This window comes from Lipophrys pholis (assembly GCF_963383615.2).
Source record: "Lipophrys pholis genome assembly, chromosome: 11".
Classification (NCBI taxonomy): Eukaryota; Metazoa; Chordata; class Actinopteri; order Blenniiformes; family Blenniidae; genus Lipophrys; species Lipophrys pholis.
The window spans coordinates 28,330,024-28,349,360 of NC_137631.1; the positions used below are offsets into that span (position 1 = coordinate 28,330,024).

The following is a 19,337-nucleotide window of genomic DNA, read 5'->3' on the forward strand; positions in this document are numbered from 1 at the left end:
CATGCGATGAGAGCAGTTTTGGGTGTTTTTGCGCAGGTTGTTCCCGCGGGGCAATATGTAGTATAAACGTTAGTGTTGTGCTTGTCCCATATGGAGCACATGAAAGGAACAGAGTAGAATAATAAAAAATAAAAAAAATACCTACGGAGAGACAGTATTTATGGTTTATTGTCATCCATCACATATAGCTGTGAAATACTTGTACTTGTACCTCACTGTTTACTTGGCACATACAGTCCCGGGACCGGTAAAATAAAGACATTAGAAATTATTCTTTTCTGCATACGTGATGAAAATGTCAATATATTTTTTCAGCCATGTTAAAAAAGTATGAAAAATAATATATATGATAGATAATAACGTATATATATATATATATAAGATATGAGATAATATAACATATTAGATATTTGATTTTAGCAAACATGAAAATGGTGGTTATCTTTCTTTTTTGTGTGTGTATATTGTAAATACTGTACATAGAATGCTTAAAAAATATCTGTAAATATGTATATATTTAGAATGTTGAACATTGTGAAGGTATTTAAAGGCCACTAAGGGGCAGATATAACTTTTCATTCAAAATGAGAACTGGAAGTTTTGCTACTATTTTTATTTTATTCTATTTTTACTTTTGAAGGAAATAAAGAATATTTTCACACAAAAAAAATTAAACATGGCTGCTACTCTTGAGGATTTCGTTTTAATTTTTACAATTGTGTTGGTGGTTTGGCTGGACCGGAGCCTCTTTCCGGCCCAACGGAACCTCAGCTTTTCTCCAGATACACATGCGTTCTGAGCAGGTTCTATTCCCCCCCCCCCCTCCCCCGGAGGCTGTGCGACATATTTTCTTGCAATCCAACGCCGAGGTTTTAATTGCCTGTGATCATTTTGCACATAACTTGCTGATATGTTGTGTTTTACAGGCGCCTGTAATGAGCCTGTCCTCTCGGGGTTTACGTCTCTGTAAGACATGTTTCACTGCTTTAAGTCTCCAGTACGTGTTTTTTTTAAATATTGCCCGTCGTTACTTCGGCTACCACAACAAGATATGTGGCACTAATTACAAACTAGGAAAAAAAAAAAAAACACAAATTGAGAAAATTGATCTTTTTGACACGTTAACATGCTCAGAAACTAGAAGACCTGTTTTCCATTGAATGCAAACGCAGTATTTTTTAGCTGAAGTCGTGTTAAAAGTCTCCCGTTCAGCCTCGGGTGCACCTCTTGTGTCATCTTCCGCTTTCTGTCCTTCCTTTTCTCTCGCAAACTTTTTGGGGTTTCTGCTGACCCAATTAGAAAGAAACCAAGTGCTTTCAGCTCGAGACGCTCCAGGATAATATTCTATCGCATTAGCAAAAGAGGACAATCTTCTGAATACACTTGAAAGTACAACTGTTCACCAGTCAATGGGGTTAATCGTGTATCGAGAGCAATGAGGGATGAGAGCGAGGAAATGGTTCGTGCTAATGGCGTCAAATTCAAACGTAGCGCAAGTAATGAGCGACGATTATCACAATGTTTGCTGGGTTGCGACATTCTAACCAACAATAAACATCCTCTAGAGAACAGGCTGGGAAGGTTTCATGTCAGACTTCTTGATATTTTTCACATTAGAGATATTTTTCACTGTCAAAATCCCCCCAAAATGACAAAATGACCTCATCATGACAGTTGGACGACAGAAATAGTAGATGACACTCTTCAGTACATACATACATACATACATACATACATACGAGGTCATAATTATTAGCCACTCTCTGAAATATCAATTTTTTTTTTAAATAATTCCCAAGTGTTCCCAACATTTTTCTTTTTTACTTGATTTTCAAATGTCTTTATTTCTGTCTAACATTATAATTATTTTAGGATTATCAATAAGAATATTTTTGAATTATTATTATAATTCTTAAGAATTAGTGTAATAATTTTTGTTGTTGTTATTTTTGAATATTTGGTGAAATTTCATTTAATGTGTTTCAAACTCGATTTAGGCTTTGACCTGGTCTGTCCTGATTGGACAATTGAAAGCAGGATTAGGGTTACTTAAGAAGGGTGTCAGCCTGTGGAGAATCGTTCTTACTGTCTCTTTACACTATGAATACACCAATATCAAAAGATTGTCAAATACCGATAATGTTGCATATTGCTGCTATTGCTGCTATCTATATCTTCTGATATAGATATATATCACACATATAAAAAAAAAGTATATCAGTTTTTGTATCCTGTAAAAATAGACATAAGTAATGCATTTCAGTGGCATATTTCATCAAACTATTTCTTTATAAGCCTAAATTGTTAATATCGGGTCACTTGTATGTTTTCTTTTTTCATTTTTTAAAATATATTTTGATTAAAAAAAAGTTTTTAAATGTTTAAATCAATAATTTTTTTTAAATGACTCTGATTGGCCGATTCTGATATGACAGCAAGTACATCGTTCACTCTCTAACTTGTGCTCGATTGATGGAGTCACAACTAGATTAGTATTAACGGGAAAGCAGACATGGAGACCGCCTCTCTTCTTGGAGTCGTCTGGCGCGACGCCATCTACCTCCCCCGGGGGGTTTGAGCTCCGCCGGGGCGTTAATGCGTCGCGCTGTGTAATGCAGTGACAAAGAAGTGGGATTACAACGACGACCAGATTCGTAATGAACAAAACAGCTTGATGTTGTTGTGTCAAATCTGTGTGTGCAAACCCGGCGTCAGCCCTTAATCCAGAGGAGTTTGACTGAGGATGAGGACGAGCAGCGGACCTTCAGGGCAGAACAAACAGACAATCTGCCAGAAGAGCATCAGCATGAAGGCGGGGCCAAGATATTAAAAGCCCTCGCAATACACTGCTCTCATTTTCACCCCTACAAACCTGCCGTCTTCTTTTTCAATATTAGATTTGGGATGGTTTATTTTTCTATATAATAATTTCACCCCCTCTACACTTTCTATTTTTCTTTCTGGAACCATCTTTTACTAGCTCTACCATTTCCTCCGATAACCCAACCAACTTCTTCCATTTCCATCCCCTGCTCTATTTTTGAGACACATTTTCTCATTCGATCTTTTTTTTTTTTTTTTTAAGCATTCTACCTCCTCTTAACATGAACTTCCCCACACTCACACTTTACCTGGAGCTACAGGAAGAGAAACTATCAGACAAATGTGAGCCACTTCCATTCCGTGCTGTTGGCAGCCGTCAGCAGCAGAGATGACAGGTTAGAGGCAGCAGCCTTCTGCGGGCGGATCGACTGTAATCGGGAGGAACTCTTCTAAAAAACCAAAACCACAAACAGCCACAAGGGCATGAGACGGTGCAGACGGGAGAATGAGACACGCAGAAGTCTGGATCTGGAGTCGAATGACTAAAAACGTTGTTTTTAAGAGCCGACGACACAGAAGAGGAGTCGACAGAATGACATGAAGCGGAGATGATTTAAAAAAACAACAACAACAACAACAAGTAAGCTCATGTAACAATTATTTTCTCATATAATAAGTGCTTTAGGCCCCGTTTAAGTTTTCAAGTGAAAACGCAGCATTTTTATGTTTTTGTTTCCATCTTGGGAAGAGGAGGAAGTACTTCCTCTCGTGGTGCCATGTGCCAGAGCAGAGCTGCCTAATTGTGGGAGGAGTCAAAGGGAGGGGCTACTTTGATTGTGACTGGCTAAACCCCCGATGACACTATATAGGGTTTGATTTCTGATTGGCTGGTTGGAGCAACACACTTTTTAAAACCTGAAACAAGCCGGGGAGAGAGAGGACAGACTGTCTTCACTTCTGGGACGTCGTTCCAGGTATGGAGACGATTAGTACTGATGGAAAAACTTTAGAAAGTAAATTTTGCATAATGTGAGCCCTTTAACAACGGGACAACACCGACATTCTAGAGGACAGACCAAGTTGGATTGTTATTACGGTGACTGTCAAAATAAAACTACCAAGTCCCAGGAGAAGATGGACTGGGAGTCAAGACACGATGGAGGAAAACATTATTCTGATTGCCCGTCTACTGAGCATGTGCAGAAGGAGTCGTTACTACGGCCGTGGAGTGCAGTATTCACGGAAACTGAGCGAAAAGTTGCACTCTGGCTTCAAGTGTTGCGTTTTTCTCTTGAAAACGTTGGCACGTAAACAACAACGTCTCCTCGTTGCCTTTTCACAAATCCCTCCGAGTGGTGGGATGTGAAGCAGCTACCGACGGAGGGATGGAGTGAGGGAGGGATAGAGTGAGGGAGGGACGGAGTGAGGGAGGGACAGAGTGAGGGAGGGACAGAGTGAGGGAGGGACGGAGAAAAGGTGGAATGTGGTTGATAGGAGTGATTATGCCACTGATGTGTGTGTTTGATGCTTCTTTTGGAGCAGGTGCCTTGTGTGTAGGTGGCAGCGATGATGAGCCCATCACGGCGTTATGACCGGGAGCGTGTGCGTGAGAACATTAAACTCCGCCGCCATTTCTCACGGACACGGCGCCGTTACGAGGCGGAGTCTCTGCATCGCTTGACGGTTAAGAGTCACTTTATGTGGCCGTTTATGAGTCGCCTGCACTTGGAGTGACTTGAAGTCGTTACTGAGGACAGGTACGACGGAGACCTCGGCGTGTCGCGCACATGGTAACGGGTTAAGAATCCACAGGCCATAGAAATATTCAAGTTTTGCTCGTTTTTTCAGCAGAAACGACTTTAGTTCGGTGGCGTCGAACACATTTTAGTTGAGTGGCCACATTCAGGATCAGTGGGCCAGACCGGTAAAGTAGTGCCAAAACAACCTTTACATTTACATTTTAAAAGTTTATATGTGATGAACAAAACAATTCCAACCGAAAATTATATCTCAAAATGAATGTTGATGAAACCTTCTGGTGCAAAATGCAGTGAAAGTATAAAAAAATATAGAAACTTCTAAAGCTGTTGCATTATGGGTGTTTGTACAAACTAACTTTGACAGCACGGCTTTGAGGGCCAGTTCACGCGACAATGTTCTCAAGCCAAAAACGTTCGTCACTGAAAACAAGAACCGGTCCTAAGGTGGAACCTTTCAAAAATGCTCCATCTCTGTGGGAATCGGGAGAACGCAACTTTTTTTAGCGACCGCTGAAACGCTGCCGCTACACAGGCGCAACGCCGCCGTAGCAACTAGTTGTACTGCACATGCTCAGTAAATGGACAATGCGAACAATGTTTCTTCCATTACAAAATAAAACTAGAGCTACACTCGGTAGAGCAAAGACTTTCGCTAACCCAACATTTGCCTGCGGAACCGAGTTAGCATCACTAGTATGACAGCCGATTGGTCCTGAGATGACGACAAATCATCCCTGAAGATTTCATGTAAATGCATGTTTTGTTTTTTTACACTGCGAGGAAGCGCAAAGTCTGGAGGCAGACCTGAATCAGAGAAAGTCTCACCACCACATGGCCGTGCAGTTTATCTCTATGAAAAGAGTACAAGAGAACACAATTGATTCCTCGCCGTCTGCTCTCAGAGACACCGTGGAAACCGACGCCGGACGCACTGGAAAATAAGACGCATTCAGAGCGACGCGGGGCACGCAGGGCTTCTGGTGGCGAGTTCAAGTGCAGCAGAGCACAATGACTGTGGCGATAATGCTAAATGGCAATTAGATGGTGCTCTTTCATTCCGCTTCGCCATTCAGGGATTTCACTTCTGTTTGTGTTGTTCACTTGTGGGTAACACACACACACACACACACACACACACACACACACACACACACACACACACACACACACACACACACACACACACACACACACACACACACACACACACACACACACACACACACACACACACACACACACACACACACACACTGCTTCTGATGTGTTCAAGGGAAATATAGTTTAGTTATTGCATGCTCTCCGTGTCTCTGGTGGGTGTTTGCTCTTATGGCCAACTGCCGCTCCGACGTCTCCGGAGTGTATTCACTGTGCGTTTTGTTAAATGCCGAGATTGACTGTTATTAGCAGTCCTCCAGGTGGAGGTGCTTAGGAGCTGCCTGCGATAATATCAGGCTTCTTTTTCAGGCATCCAACACTGCAATCGAGACTCCGAGCAACACACTGAATTTCGAGTGTTTCCAGGAGTGTTTTTCGGGAGCAGAGCGTGACCTCTGGCAGCCCTGCGGCGGGAATAAAGCTGAAAGCTTCACACAGATCAGGAGAGTAGCGTGACATTATGCGAGGGTCGCACCCTCGTGTGTTTTCCTATTAGGCCCCGTTTCCACGGCCAGGCTTTCAAGCGAAAACGAAAAAGGTTGTGTTGCGTTTTCTGTGCCCGTTTACACGACAACAGTGGTTAGAGCCGCTGAAAACTTTTTGAAAATGTTGCTGCTGGCCACAGTTGTAGTATGTGGTTCTTCTTCATGTGCTCAGTAAATAGACAACAACAACAATGTTTTCCTCCAGAATGTCATGACTCCCAGTCCATATTCTCCTGGGACTTATTATGGCTGCATTGTATTTATTGTATTTATTTATATGAAAGTTGGCTGATGAAATTATGTTTTCGTCTGCAAGTATTTATTTATTGGTTTGTATGTATGTATGTATGTATGTATGTATGTATGTATGTATTTTACCAACTTTCCACAAAAATTACTCAATCTTTAGGGATGATTTGTCGTCATCTAAGGACCAGTTGATTAGATTTTGGGACGTTAACGACTAACTGTTTTGAAATAAATCCCCAAAGACTGTGAAGAAAATGTCCCACACAAAGTGGATGAGAGAGGCACCTCATGGAGGAGATCAAAGGAGATCGGCGTCTGTTGCCATGGAGACGCTCCCTGCTCAGTGTTTCACTCAGTGATGTAGCTACTTGACAGGCTAGTTAGCATCGATATGAGGCTAATGGCTAACATGCTAGCAGTGAACAAATGTGGCGTTGGCGAAGTACTGTGCTCTACCGATTGTAGCTCTAGTTTTAGTGTATTGACAATCCAACTTGGTCATCTGCCCACTAGAACGTCCGTGTTCTACCGTTGTTAATGTTCATGGCTTGTTGTTCTCTGCGAGCATGTGTGTGTGTGATTCCATTACAAAAACAACAGCGCCCACTAGTGGCCCAACATGGAAACTACATTGTTTTCAGTATTTCATCGTTTTTTGCAAATGACACCGTGTAAACATGAAAACAAAAACAAAAACAATGCATTTTCATTTGCCACGTTGAAAAATAGTCTTGAGAAATAAAAAAAAATTTAATGTAAAAATGATATGTTCTGATTTTGAGATGTTGCAGTGTAAACAGGAAAACTTTCTGAAACGATGCGTTTTCACTCAAAACGATGTCCCCTTGGTTACATGGCTTGATTTTTGGAAAAACAAGTGTTTTTCCTGCACCAGCAATCTTTCCGATGTCTCGTTTTTAACCGTCTCCCTTCATACGCATCGTTTCACCGTCTGAATCGGAGAATCTCATTCAGCCAGAGAAACTCTGAGTCACAATCGGCTCCCATTGCCTCGACGCCCCAACTTTCATTCATACCCAGACTCACATCCATCTGGCTAGAGGGAGATATTTGGGGACGGGACGTGGGCGGAGGACGGAAGCGAAGAAACGGGAGGTGTGCAGAACAGAAAGAGGAGCATGTGTTAACCCCCCCCCCCCCCCCCACCACCACCACCCCACCACCACCCCCACCCCCCGCACGGTGAGTCACAGAGAAGAAGCAGCACTTCTAATGGCCTGTGTGTCGTTCCCCCGTGCAGACGAGCAGAAATGGAAGAAAACATTGCAGGAACCCTCTTTCTTTCTTTCTTTTCTTTTCTTTTATTTAAGGGGGATGCTGGGATCTCATTAGCGGGAATGGAGGAGAGGTGAGAAGGGCGGCGGACGTCTGTCTTGTTTGCCCCTAATTGAGGTTGAGATGAGGAGGAGCGGTGCACAACACTTCCAAATATAATCCCCCTCATGATAAATTTACAAGGCATCATTTTTTTTCCGCGAGGGGATTTGAGCGGCGAAGACGGAGAGACGGGAACAAAGTGAAAGAAGAGATAAAACCAGCGAAAAAGAATGTCAAATAATCCCTGTGAGTGCGTGTTCTCAGTGTCAATCCCAGGATGTTTTACTCTAATTGGACTAATCTGATCTGCACACAGTCATCGACTATTTTAACTGATTTGATGTGTATTTTTTTTCCATTAGTGTATGTATATGTATGTATGTTTGCATTTATGTTTGATGTGCACGTATAAACTGGATATACAAAACTTGTGTATAGTATATAATATGTGTATTGTAAAAATAATATTAGTTTAAAAAAGTTTTTTGTGTGACATTATCTAGAGAGCCTTGTTTTTTCTGTTGTGATGGGGGAGGTGTGAATAAGTTTTTTGCTTTTGTGATATTTACAGCATCTACTTGTGGTTGAGATAAAAATAAAAACATGAAGTCATTCAGCTCGGTGGTTTAACAGCACGAGGATAAATACTGCGCAAAAGCAAACTTGTTCTCTTAAACATTTCGTCATCTCACATTTATATTTAAAAAAAACAAAACTCGATGTTGAAGGCTGGAGCAAAGTAATGTACATAAAAAAACCTACTTTGAAGTTGTTCCAGAATCTTCATCATGAATCATTACAGTTTGTTTGTGTTTTATTTTAAAGCGAATAATAAAAGAGTGAAGCGCCGTTTGATGGGACGTGACTGTGACGGTACTCGTGTCAGACGAACTCCGAAACACTTGACGGAACAAAGCGATATCAAGTTTTCTCACTTCTGTGATTTCCATTTTGAATCAGTGGGCCGGAAACTAAACAGCACTCAGAAGGCTGGAATAAACAAACTGGAAAATACGACTGTGGATCCACTTCAGGAAGAATCTGCATCCTTTCAGAATTCATTACGTCGAGCTCATTATTTGTTCAGCTTAACAACCAAATTGCCTTTTGCTGCTGGGAACGATTGTTTATTGGTAGTTTACTCTCTTAGAAATTAAGTGATAATAAGGACATGGAGATGATCGGTACAAAACCTGCAAAGTAGCAGCCAGTTTTTTTAATTGTATTTAGGGACGCACCAATGAATCGTCTGGCATTATTTTGGCACCTTCGCATTGTTCTCAGTGTCTCCACCTGCTGGACACCTGGGGTCACTTACCATATTGAATGACTGTGGCAGAAATCCAGCGCTGACATGATCTGTCTGAAGAACTTTCTGGCCTCTTTCGGCGTTAACCTGCCCTTCTTCACCAAGTAGTCGAAGAGTTCGCCACCGGACACGTGTTCTAGCACGAGGTACCTGCACAGGAAGGTAAGTCAGTTAAACAGAAGAAGACGAGGGACAGACACAAACACATGAGCAGAGTCTTTTTGGTCCGACTGAGACTCGGTGGGTCAGTCAGTATATCACAATCTGACGGGTTGTGTAGTACCAGGGGTGTCAAACAGTCTATTCCACTGGCCACGTACGCTCCAATTTCATCTGGGGTTGGCCGGACCGTAAAAATAGTCGCCATAATAACCTTTAAATGTAAAGTTTTTCATTGTTGTGTTTTTCATTTCTCGCTTCCAGTGTTTTCAGAAATACATTTCTCTGAACTATTTCAGTAATAAAAGACAAAGTTTGTGTCCGAGCCGCCATGTTGGTCTGGTTTTAACTGGAAGGAGCTGACAGCCTTGAGTGATGCATTCAGGGGCATCACGTAACTCCGCCCTCCGACATGTTAACGAGCACCCACAGTAGCGAGGCGACGTGCTAAACATGAATAAATTATGACTGATAGTCATCAGCGAGCTGGAACACGCATGCGCAGCACACAAGCAGTGCAGAAGCTTTTCGGCAGTCTACCGACATACTTCACCCCGGATGGGTGTCACAGCCGAACCAAATTTCTTTTCAATTAAAATGTAGCAGAGAGCAGGGAGTCCAAATACATAAATAGATAAATAGTGCAACAACAGATTACAACTACATCACTGGGTAAATAAATACTAGTTATAATAAAAATCTAATAATAAAAGCGTGAATCAGATATAAATACAACAAAGAATAAAGGTCAAAGGTTAAATATGCATCAGCAGGAAGTCGGGGGGAACTAAAAAGTTACTTTTAAAAACAAGTAATCAGTAAAGCAACTCAGTTGCTTTTAAAAGAGTAATTAGTAATCAGTAATCGGATTACTTTGTCAAGGTAACTGTGGCCACACTGGTAAAGACCTCATAGGCAGGTTGTAAGGAAGTGGTCTCTGCACTCGACACGAAACATTCAGACGGAGAAGAAGAAGCAGCCTTGGATTATATATATATATATATATATATATATATATATATATATATATATATATATTATATGAAAGGAGGAGTGATTGCTTGAGAGATGTTTCTTCGCTCCCCAGCTCCGGATGGCGGCAAGATGAATCTCCGCTGGCCCGGGCCTGGAACTTCATCTGAAGGTTTAAAGTCGACCTGAACTGCTCGTATATCCTCTCCCCAAACTCCCTCCATCTTAACTAGGACAAATTGAAATCCAGGCAGCTCGTAAAATACTCCCTCTCTCTGTCTCTCTCTCCCTCTGGATGTGTGGGTCTATTCAGTTTTATTGATTAACACATGGTGTTGGAAAATGTAAGCGTAATTGGCCACAGAGCATGTGCTCACTAAACAACCCGCGAAAAGACACATTAAGCCGACCGTGGAAAACCTCCAATGGGTTTTGGAAGATATACCAATGAGTACAAACCTTAACATAATTCTGCAAACACAATTAAAACAACTTGTTGTCCTGACAAAATTAAATTAAATGAAAAAATCACATGCAGTTGTAACACGGGTGGGAATTAATTACCTGCTGCATTCCCGTGTTTAATCTCACGAGAGTGATGACATGCCCACGTGACCCGCTGCAACCTATCGCGCTCTATATTGCCCCGTGTTTCAATATGGCTGACAGGTGCGGTGGCTAAGCGTCGGGAGGAAGTTTGAAGCCGGTAGGTGTAAAAGTTCTGGTTCACCTTCCCAGCACAACAACAACCGTGCAACAGCTCGTAACTAATCGTTAAGTCATAGGTGCCGATCATCATGGCCGAGTTGGTACGGGCGAGTGTGTCGATGCGGAGATAGAAAGCGGAGTTGGCCAGGTCCCAAAGTCTTGGATGGCAAGCTATAGATAGGCCTCGAGCCTGAGCCCAAGGATCTCCACCTCTCGATTCCTGAACTCCACCTGCTCTGGTCGGGCGGTAGGCGGCTTTGGCCACACCCCTTTGACTCGCACCTCACTACGCTGCGGCCCCTTTGCACTATGCCACACACATCATCTCCATAACCCAAATTATTCCCCCTCTGAACTATTATGCAAATCCCCAAACCCGTGTGGCCGTATGAAGTATGGTGTATGAAGTGTGGTGTATGAATTGTCGCTTATGAATTGTCGCTTATGAACTTTTGAACCCGGGTTATTGTTGGTATTCATGTAATTTTGTCTATTTATGGCCATTCCTATCCATGTTTATCCGTATGTGTAATTGTTTTGTGTTCACTGTAAATAATCAATAACACTGGTACCATTTGAAAAGTAATGTTCGGTGTCCATTTCATCTCTCCAAGAGCTGTAACCAGGACTTCTGATTAGCTCAATAATAACAATTTATAGAACCATTGCTAGACTAGCTCAAGCGCATGCTACACAGTTCTTCTCAGTAATGTGTTTTCTTACTTGTTTTGGGAAAAGTATTCACATTTCGACTTTTACTTAAACTCATCCTCTTGACTTATTGAAGTGCAAATGTATGATTATTGTTCTTTTAACACCGAGGCGTTAATCTCCAGCACCGACACACATCATCACTTCTATATCTCATCTTCTTGAATTAAATTCTAAAGAAAACAAACTAAAACATGATCACCTGACTGGACTTTATAAGAATTTGAAAATTAAACACACAAAAAAAAGATTGTCATTAAACTATTGCGTATCTTCCATGATCACTTTGTTTACGAGACATTTTCATGTCAGAACAGAACTTTTTGGAAAATGCTCCGTCTCCGTGGAAACGGAGGAGGAAAAAAGCTACTTTAAAAAAAAAAAAATGCTACTAACACCTCAGTAGATTCCGCCGTTTCCATGGAGACAGTTTCAAAAACTTCCACCTTGGGAGCTGCTTTCAGAAAGTTGTGTTTTCAGTGGCTCTGAGCGCCGATGTCGTGCAGACGGAGATTCTCTCTACTGAGGTCACAGGAAACGAACTTCTAAGCAGGAAACGACTTTATATTTCTTCTTAAACACTTTCTTGGCTCCTCGGTGTGTTTTATAATAAAATAAAGAAAAAAACAACTTCAGTTCTCAGAGCGTAAACGTCTTTCTTCGGAGTGGGGATCTAAAGACTGTTATTGTCTGTTTTATAATGAGAAGGAAAAAAAGGCTCTTGGGCTGTTTTGTTTGAAGATTGTATAAGTTAAAGAGCTCGAGCCGAACTAAGATCAGGGTTTTATTTTGTACGAACGACCCTGAGGAGAAGAATCTACTCGGGTTTAAGTTTATTAATTAAACCTCAAGGTCCGAAACAATATAAGTACATCTAGTAACCTTGGTTGTTAATTATTGACTTTAAACATCTCGTCTTTCTGAGACTTTCTTTGTGTCCCTGCGGTTACTTCGGTTAATCTTTAAAATAACTCGTCTGCTCATATTAATTTATTTCCTCAACGCGCCAGTAAACGTGTAATTAAGAAAAATGCTGACAGCGACACGGCTACAAATCAACTGGACTGATTTCTGACGAGTCAGCTTTTTGTCAGGCGGCCATTTTCCATTCTCAAAGGTGTGAGTCATGTAATTATTGTAACGTGATCATTCATTCATTCATTCATTCATTCATTCACAGAAATGTCCATGAATAGATGATTGGCGGATTATGAATTAAACTCCCATCTCCCCTTGTTCGCGTCGCACCAGTTCGGACAGCTTGTTGTCGGATGCGACAGAATAATAAATCTTTAAAGCTCCGGGACGTCTCAGTTAGAATCATCCAAACACGCGAGCGTATTCCAGTCACTCGTGATGCAAATGTAAAGCAATTTGTCTTTGCGCAGCGCTACTAGTGACCGTCTGTCAGAAGTGATGAAGCAACGGGCCCCAAAATGTGATTTTAATAATCCAATTATGGGATGAATCATAATATTCTTCTCCTCCTGTCGTCTTAAAGGACGACATGTACACCAGTGCATGGCCAATCCCATTTGGGCCGCGAGCTCGAGACGGGAACTAATTGAATTTAGTTGACAAACACTCGTCTGTAGATCAAGAGGTCTACTACCAACGACTGATGGGACTGTCGCTCACCGCGGCTAAAGTTGGCTAATAGATTTGTGTGTGTGTGTGTGTGTGTGTGTGTGTGTGTGTGTGTGTGTGTGTGTGTGTGTGTGTGTGTGTGTGTGTGTGTGTGTGTGTGTGTGTGTGTGTGTGTGTGTGCGTGTGTGTGTGTGAGCGGCCGCCGCGGCACACCCTCCGTGGCTAATGTCTCTTAATGCAGCGGCGTTGCCTTTGATAAGCTTGTCGCGGATGTTTACATTGCCCCCCCCCATTAGCAGTCCCCCAGCGTGCGCAACCAAATTAAATGCTTCATGCTAATGCTAATGGAGCATCCCGCCCTCCAAGGCTATTGTAGCTGGTCTGCCATCATAACACACCAATCACCGCCGGTCTGCAGGCCACTGAGATTATTTGTGGTGTTATAAAAAATAAATAAATAAAAAAGGAACAACTGCAGTTCGAAGTAATGATGTCTCCGAGCCACCAAAAACAAAGTTTCTCCACACACTTTAGACGAGTCTTTTTTTCTTTTCTCGGCGCCTCCTGTCGAGCCTGTTCAGACGACGTCACATGTGAAAAAGACTTTTTTTTTTTTTTTGCGTTTACAAAGGTTTCGCCTTTACGTGTTTTGAAAACATTTTCTGTTTACATGCCACCGGAATTGATGTAGTTAGACTGTTAGGCCACTAGTGGGTGCTGTTGGTTTTTGCAATAAAACCACACACACATGCAGTGGAGAACAAAATGCTCCAAACATCAACAACGTCAGAACACGGACATTCTAGTGGACAGACGACCAAGTTGGATTGTTATTACGGTGACTGTCAAAATAAAACGAGGAGAATATGGACTGAGAGTCACGACGGAGGAAATGTTGTTCTGATTGTCTCTACTGAGCATGTGCACAACAACTATGTTCGACATGTTCATGCACAGTAGCAGCGGTTCTGCCGTCTCATCCGAACTAGAGCTACACTCGGTAGAGCGCAGACATCGGATAATTATTTATTTTCTGTCCCGTTACTTTGGATGATTTAATACATTTCACGTTCACCCCCCCCCCCCCCCCCCCCAAAAAAAAAGATGATACTTACAAGTATTTTTTGTTTTCGTAGACGTCGTGTAGCTTTAAGACGTGCGGATGTTCTATGAGCTTCAGGATCGCTATTTCTCGTTCCACCTGTACGAGAGAGGGAAGGAAAGCTTTGATTACTGTAACATCAACACACAAGTGAACTGTAGATGAATTCAGCTCTAATTTTGTCCATCGCTTCAATAAGCAGGGGGCATATTCTATATAAATCTCTTGGACTCTTTTTCTGTCTTTGATTGATTCATCTTTATCTTTAGCCTGGCGCGCCGTCCTCTTTTCTCCTGCTACTTACATTGTATTGTAAATACTTAACCCCACGAATCGGGAGGACTTGGTGTATACAGCGGTGGATTTTGCGAAGAGCGATGTGGGCAGCCGCCCAGGGCGCAATCTGTGAAGGGGCGTGCCGCACATGAGGGAAAAATAAATTTAAAAAATCACCACGTCTCAGATGCGTCTCGTGGAGGTGCGGGTGTTCGCCCAGGTTGTAAAACAAAGCAGGTCTGCGACGGGGTATATCGGTGACGCCACACACACCCCAGTCGCTCTACCATCAGCTGCTGTACAGTTCACGCGCTCCAGATCGCGCCACATCCTGAGAAATGCCAGAGTTGCACAGAAGATCTTTTGCTCCACGAATATCACGCCCATTTACCTTATTGAGATGCATTACGTCACATAAAGAACGTCAGGAATGTGCCAGGAATGACGGGAAAACGATATCCGTAGCTCATCGTGCCTACGTGTAAATTCACCATAACTCTTAGGGCTTCACCCCAAACGCGGCGGATATTTCCACCGGCGTAAACGCGCTGGAAAAAAAATAAATAAAAAAACTAAACCTAAAATGTCCTGTGATGCCATTTCACAGCTTCTACCTGCCAAGGTGACCTTCAGACAGACGTCAGTCTGCAACACTTCACACGACTGGCACGAGAGCTTAAGAGGAATAAGTCTCCTGAAGAAAAGGAGCTGATTGGTGCTTCCTCCTGGCAGAGAGATAAGCTCCGACCAACACTCCGCTTGGCATCTGGGCCAGCGAGCGCCGCTATCTCTGCAGAAAAAATGTGGTTCGCTTCAAAAAACAGGATGAGGGGAAAAAACATTTGTCTTATCTTAGCACAGGTTCTCAACAAACAAGCGTGGAGGAATACTTTACAGTCACATTTCACAATACGCTGATGTTTGTTGTCTGATAAGATGCATCAAAACACTCGGATGTCCCACATCTGATCGTTTGTCCACTTAGGGAGCAGCGGGTGGATGAAAACAGGTCAAGTTGTCCACTCAGGTGCATCCAAAATCTCCCCGAGGAGGTTTTTCTGCTGACATGTCGACTGTACATACCAACTGTGGAGGAGGAGCAGACGCTGAGTCCACACAACATCCCTTTTTCCTGCTTACGGAGCTGCTGAGGAACATGAACAGTGAGAACCAGTGAAAGCTGAATTCCTCCAAAAACCGAGCTGGTCAGTTTGGATTTGCATCTTCGGAAGTCGCCGTAGGAAATCAGCATGGAGGCCCGTTTCGCCAGATCCCACCCCCCCACCCCCGGTAATCCTCGCCACCTTGTGCTGGCCCTCCGCCGCCTCCTCCTCCTCCCCCTCCCGATCCTCCGTCTCGTCACTTGCACATCTTCTCCACCCTCCACCCTCGGCGGCCGACTTTGACAGACGAGGACGGACATGAGACTCGTCTCGCTCTCGTCAAAGTCGATTTCACCGTGTCACTCGTGTGCGACAGCCTTCACGTCGCCTTAACGTCACGCTTTATGAACACGAACACGGAATGGAGCCAAAAACTCTGATCTGCCAAATAACTATGTATATATATATATATATATATTTTTTTTACTAAACTCTGAGAAAGCTCCTTGCTTGACTGAGCACAAAATCTGGTCGAAGCCTTTAATTATTCATGTTGTCACACTGCTCAGAGTGGCTCATGTTCGCCGTCCCTGTCTTATCGTGGTTCGTCTCGACACACTGGAAATAATTGTTCCCTGAAAAATAACAACTTCAACGTTCTGATCAGAAGTAGCATGTTGCTCATGAGGACGCTAAAAACAAACATGGAGTGGCTTTATGATTGTTTGCATGCTGCTCTCTTTCTGTCTGTTTCTCTCCTCCATCGCTTTGAGTCTAGTTCTGCAGAGAGTTTCCTCCTCTGAGTGTTTTTACATTCGCCAACGAGAGTTGGGGCGAAGGTTATGTTTTTGTATTTATTTATTCATTGGTTTGTATGTATGTATGTATGTATGTATGTATGTATGTATGTATGTATGTATGTATGTATGTATGTATGTATGTATGTATATTATCAACTTCTTTCAAAAACTATTGACCCTAATTGCATGAAATTTTCATTGATGATTTGTCTTTATCCAACAATTGTTCCATAAAGTTTTGAGAGCGATTTGGATCAAAAGTCAAGGTTAAAAAAAGTTCAAAAATATATTAACGCAGCCAGTTTTAATCAGATTTATGTCAAACCAATGGCAAAATGCTGGGTTTTCTATTCCCTATCCTCTGACATGTCACATGATGCAGTGACGTCATTAACCGGGTTAGCGGGTTTGGGGGTCAAAGGTCAGGGGGGGGGCGGTCACACAGAAATTGCAAAATGTGTAAATATCAGTGTCAAACATCGATGACACGAATCAGTAGAAAAGACTCTGATAAATGATGGAAGGAGTGGCGTGGTGGATCAAATAACCTTGTAATCCATCGGTTTCCATGGTGACAAATGTGGTGTTGGCGAAGGTATGAAGATAAGAAGAAGGGAGTGTTTGTCTTTCCACCGTCTCCTCTACCATCACGTGAGTTTGTAGGTTTTTTCTGAGTAAAATCACCTTGAAATGTGTCGTATGTGTTGCTACAGAAATAAAACATATTCATTCACTGAAGAGTTAAACGTTGTCCAAAACAACTGCTGGAAACCGAAGCCGAAGAAAACAGTGACAAGGTTACGCCACGTTTTTATACAAACAATATAAACCTGAGCACACGGCTCGTCTAGAAAAGGGTAAAGTTGTAAATGTATAATTAGCATTGAAGCATGAGCGGCGTGAAAAAGGAAAAGTGAAATAAAATAAATTGGGGTTAATCCGGACACTAATGAGCGCTATCAGCAGCCCGACACTAGTCCGCCACTCGCTCCCCCTCGGTGAAGGTACGGTGTCAGGAATGAGCCCTAGGTTGCGAGCGAGCTCGCCGGCAGCGCGACTCCCCGCGAGGAGACTAATGCTAACCATGACTCTGGGAGAGATGAGCTGTCAAAAAGCCACGGCGCCGGCAGCTGGCTTCCTAAGCTTCCTCTGGGCGCCTCCCTGTTAACTAATTGAAATAAGAGAAATGAGGCTTATTGTGGAGACTTAACTGTACAAACCCGCCGCTTAATGCAAGATTAGCCGTCGATTAACACCTCGGCGGGAATCTGCGAGGCTAACCTCGCTCCTCGCCGTGGTGAGGAGTGCAACAGTTTGATCTGATGGACAAGTCCGGCGCAAGGACAAGTCGTCCACGACTATTTTTTTATTTTTTTCACCATCATTGATTTGAAGGATTTTAAAGTATATTTGACACAAAAACATGCCAGTGTAAAAAGATCAAGAATATCATGTATTTTTAGCGTCTTTGATTTGGCAAACAGAGGATTGGTTGGAGCTTCACAATAATAATCAGAATGATTTATGAGTCTAATGACCTTCTGAAGTAAAAAAAAAAAGTAGGATCAATGTTTATTTTATAATTCTTTCTCCATATTTCCACACCATAACTCAGATATGGAAGAATGAGGCAGTTATATAACAAATTGAGTGAATTTTGATCTGATTTTACACATTATGCCAATATCGTTTTGTTAATTTTGACTTCATTATATTTATATGCGGCATATTCCAACTGAGCTTTTCATCAAGAGTAATTCCTAGAAAATGTATTTACATTGCACTTGTTCTCTTTGTTTACCATTAAAACAAGCCATGTGATACGATACTAAATATATATGGACAAAAATATACATAAAATATCAATTAGAAATAACAATATGTAAAAGTACGCTGCACAGGATATATTTTCTCCCCCAAAAAATTCAGAAATCTCATCCGTGGACGAGTCGTCCTACAATCCTCGCATCCACACAAAGACTGCAGCAGACTCCCCATCGAAGGCTGCGATCAACACGTTCACCTCCTCCTTCATTCCATCCATAAATACCAGGTGGTCATTCTCAGACTTGGCCGTCGTCCCGTACACAGGCGCGCTCTCTCTCATTAAGTTCCACATCTGTGAGTGTGGACAGGCCTCCCCGGCTGCCATATCGCCGACGCACTTCATTAAGCCTTTATTAGTGGACCTTTGGAAACGGCACACACACACACACACACACACACACACACACACACACACACACACACACACACACACACACACACACACACACACACACACACACACACACACACACGAATGGACGGACAGATGAGCACATAACTTTTCTTTTCATCTTATTCTTCCCGAGTCGTTCTTCTGTTTGGAGGCCTCAGATCAGGGCCAGTTTGGCCAATTTTGCAATACCGAGACAAGTTTCCCAGTTGAATAACAGGAAAAGAAACGGCTCGACAGAAAGTAGAAGTCAAGTGGCGGGTACCGGGGTTGTTGTTGTGAGGCGGACGGCGTTGGGAGGGGATATCAGAACAGCAGCTTGTTGGCACACGAGAAGAATCAAACGTGTTTCCTGAATCAGCAGGTCGACCTGTTTTCTTTATTTTCTGGAGGTGTTAACCACAGTCATGATGTGGCGATACCATTCATTTTAAACGACGAGTACTAATCTTTAGCAACTTGCTGATACCAATTTACGATAATTATATGTATAGAATGCAATTACAAATGTTTTCAAAATATGTATTTTCAATCTACAGCTTTAATACATACTTAGGTGTTCACCGCATAGTTTTTTTT

At 42.5% G+C, this 19,337-nt stretch overlaps 1 protein-coding gene across 1 annotated transcript in view; it reads right to left on the reverse strand.

The window, feature by feature from the left end:
• brsk2a (BR serine/threonine kinase 2a) overlaps nucleotides 1–19,337 on the reverse strand; it is a gene marked incomplete at its 3' end in the record, with an annotated part of 181,912 nt that overhangs the window by 43,601 nt on the left and 118,974 nt on the right. Inside the window, exons 3-4 of the mRNA XM_080476205.1 lie at nucleotides 14,375–14,460; nucleotides 9,132–9,272 (exon numbers count right to left, since the gene is read on the reverse strand). Of these exons, the coding sequence (XP_080332331.1) occupies nucleotides 9,132–9,272; nucleotides 14,375–14,460 (227 nt within the window). The remainder of the gene's footprint in view (nucleotides 1–9,131; nucleotides 9,273–14,374; nucleotides 14,461–19,337) is intronic.